Consider the following 2,816-nt stretch of genomic DNA (forward strand, 5'->3'; position numbering starts at 1 on the left):
GGGGATGGGGCACAGGGGGGACTCAGTGACCTTGGAAGTCTTTTCCAACCTGGGTGATCCCGTGAAAACCGGGACGAGTCGCGGTCGGCACGTTCCTGCTCGGCCTGGCAGTGACCCTGCCGTGTCCCCAACCCCTCTCTGGGCTGTCCCCAGGAAAGAAGCCGGCCTGAAAAACGCCCTCCCCGCCGTGGGGCTGAAGCTCAACGACCTGATCCAGCGGCTGCAGCTCTGCTACCAGCTCACCACCGCCGGCAAGTTCGAGGAGGCCGTGGAGAAGTTCCGCTCCATCCTGCTCAGCGTCCCCTTGCTGGTGGTGGACAACAAGCAGGAGATCGCCGAGGTGAGGGGCAGACCCCCCCCTCCCCGTGTCCCTGGTGGTCCAAGAGGCCGCTCCTGAGCCCGTCCCTCTCCCCAAGGCCCAGCAGCTCATCGCCATTTGCCGGGAATACATCGTGGGGCTCTCCATGGAGATCGAGCGGAAGAAGCTGCCCAAGGAGACCCTGGAGCAGCAGAAGCGGATTTGTGAGGTGCAGGATTCCTTCCCTGCCTGGGTGTGCCCTCACAGGGGTTAAAAAGGGGGAGCAGGAGTCTGGAATTCTGCCCCTTCCACCTTTAAAGCAGGGGTTGGTTATGTGGGGGGGACAGGTTCCTGGCAGCACTTCCAGTCATCCCCATGCCTGGCAGGGGTTGGATCCCTGTTTGTCCCATGCAGTGGTTGGATCCCTACTTTCCCTCCTTCCCTGGCAGGGGCTGTATCCCTGTTTGTCCCATGCAGTGGCTGTATCCCTGTTTTCCCTGCTCCCTCCTGCAGATGGCTGCCTACTTCACCCACTCCAACCTGCAGCCCGTGCACATGATCCTGGTGCTCCGAACCGCCCTCAACCTCTTCTTCAAGCTCAAGAACTTCAAGACCGCGGCGACTTTCGCCCGGAGGCTGCTGGAGCTGGGCCCCAAGCCCGAGGTGGCCCAGCAGGTACGTCGGGGAGGTGCTCAGGTGGGAGCCCCTGGTGGGACAGGCCCCGTTTTGGGGTCTCCTCGTGCCTCTGCCCCGCTCACCGCGGTCGCCGTTCTTGCAGACGCGCAAGATCCTGTCGGCGTGTGAGAAGAGCCCCACGGACACCCACCAGCTCAACTATGACATGCACAACCCCTTCGACATCTGCGCCGCCTCCTACAGACCCATCTACCGCGGCAAGCCCGTGGAGAAGTGTCCTCTCAGCGGGGCCTGCTACTGCCCTGAGTTCCACGGGCAGATCTGCCGCGTCACCACGGTGAGGGCGTCCCCGTTCCCCGGGGAATTCCCTTCCTCGGCTCCTGCCCTGCCCTCCTGAGCTCACTCGTGGGGTTGGGGCGTGTCAGAGGCCTTGGCCTGGGAGGGAGAAGAGTTTGGGGGGGTTGTGAGGTTGAAACGGTGCCTGAATTCGGGGGTGAGCTCGTGGGGATGGGCTGTGTGTGTTCAGAGGGGATTTGGGGGCTGGAGCATCTCCCTGATGAGGAGGGACTGTGGGAGCTGGGCCTGGTCAGTCTGGAGAAGAGAGGACTGAGAGGGGATCTCATCCATCCATACAAATACCTCAGATATCCCCAGAAACCCCTCCCCTGAGAGGGGATCTCATCCATCCTTACAGACATCTCAGATATCCCTACAAATCTCTTATCTGAGGTGGGATCTCACCCATCCTTACACACATCTCAGATATCCCTACAAATCTCTTATCTGAGGTGGGATCTCATCCATCCTTACAGACATCTCAGATATCCCTACAGATCTCTCACCTGAGGTGGGATCTCACCCATCCATTCAGACATCTCCAAGGGGTGTCAGATGGTCCCAGACTCTTCCCAGTGGTGCCCAGGACGAGGAGTGATGGCCTTAAACTAAACCTGAGGGTGGGAGAGCCCTGGACCAGCTGCCCAGGAACAGGGAGGGTGTGGAGCCTCCTCTCTGGGGACATTCCAGCCCCACCTGGACGTGTCCCTGTGTCACCTGCTCTGGGGGATCTCCAGAGGTCCCTTCCACCCCCAGCTGGGATTCTGTTCTCCAGAGCAGCTGAGGAGGCTCCAAGGGCTGCACTGGGTTGGGCTTTGGAGCTGCTTTTGACCGTGAATCATCTCCTTTTGTCCCTCAGGTGACGGAGATCGGCAAGGACGTCATCGGGCTGCGCATCAGCCCTCTGCAGTTCCGTTAGGAATTCCTGCCTGGGAGGGCAACTTCCACTCCCCCATCCCCACCTGGAGCCTCATCTCTCCCCCATAGCTTTGCCTGTGCTGTCCCACTTGATCCCCCCCCAGGAATGCTGTAGTGAGACTCTGCTTCCAAGTAGTAGCAGCTTTGCCTTGTTTCCAGACCGGCTGATGTGACGTTTTTCTGGACTGTTGTCCTGTGGCAAATCTTTTCCAGAGGGGAAAGGGCGGCTCTGCCGAGCCCTGGTTACCACAGAGCACGTTGGAAACTGCTCCAGAGGCAGCAGCTGCCTCTGACACCCTTTAGGTCCTGAAAGAATTGCTTGGAAGAGCCAGGAATGGCTCTGGGAATGTGGCACTGTCGGGAACCGGGAGGGTGCAAAGCCCATCCCAACTCCAGGGCAGTTCTCCCCCCTTGGAAATGGCATTGGCTCAACATTTGTGGTCGTGGTGACTCTTTGTTTTGTTGCCCTGGTAACATTTCTCAAACTAATCAGCTTCACTCATGAATAAAGTAATTAAACCACCTTGATCTTCCAGTTCTGTAGCTCAGTTGGTTTTACCGAGACCGGGAGGTGACACTGAATTTCCTCTTCCCACCTTTCCCCCCTTCCCCCTCCTTGGAGTGCTTG

General features: G+C 59.1%; 1 protein-coding gene across 1 annotated transcript in view; it reads left to right on the forward strand.

The window, feature by feature from the left end:
• The window catches only part of COPA (coatomer protein complex subunit alpha), a gene marked incomplete at its 5' end in the record, with an annotated part of 15,874 nt that extends 13,163 nt beyond the window's left edge, over positions 1 to 2,711 (forward strand). Inside the window, 5 exon segments of the mRNA XM_029958661.1 lie at positions 154 to 340; positions 417 to 527; positions 812 to 973; positions 1,077 to 1,271; positions 2,130 to 2,711. Of these exon segments, the coding sequence (XP_029814521.1) occupies positions 154 to 340; positions 417 to 527; positions 812 to 973; positions 1,077 to 1,271; positions 2,130 to 2,189 (715 nt within the window).
• Positions 2,712 to 2,816: the final 105 nt, after the last annotated feature.

This window comes from Manacus vitellinus, unplaced genomic scaffold (genome assembly GCF_001715985.3).
Source record: "Manacus vitellinus isolate BGI_N305 unplaced genomic scaffold, ASM171598v3 scaffold_169_pilon, whole genome shotgun sequence".
In the NCBI taxonomy this organism is placed as follows: Eukaryota; Metazoa; Chordata; class Aves; order Passeriformes; family Pipridae; genus Manacus; species Manacus vitellinus.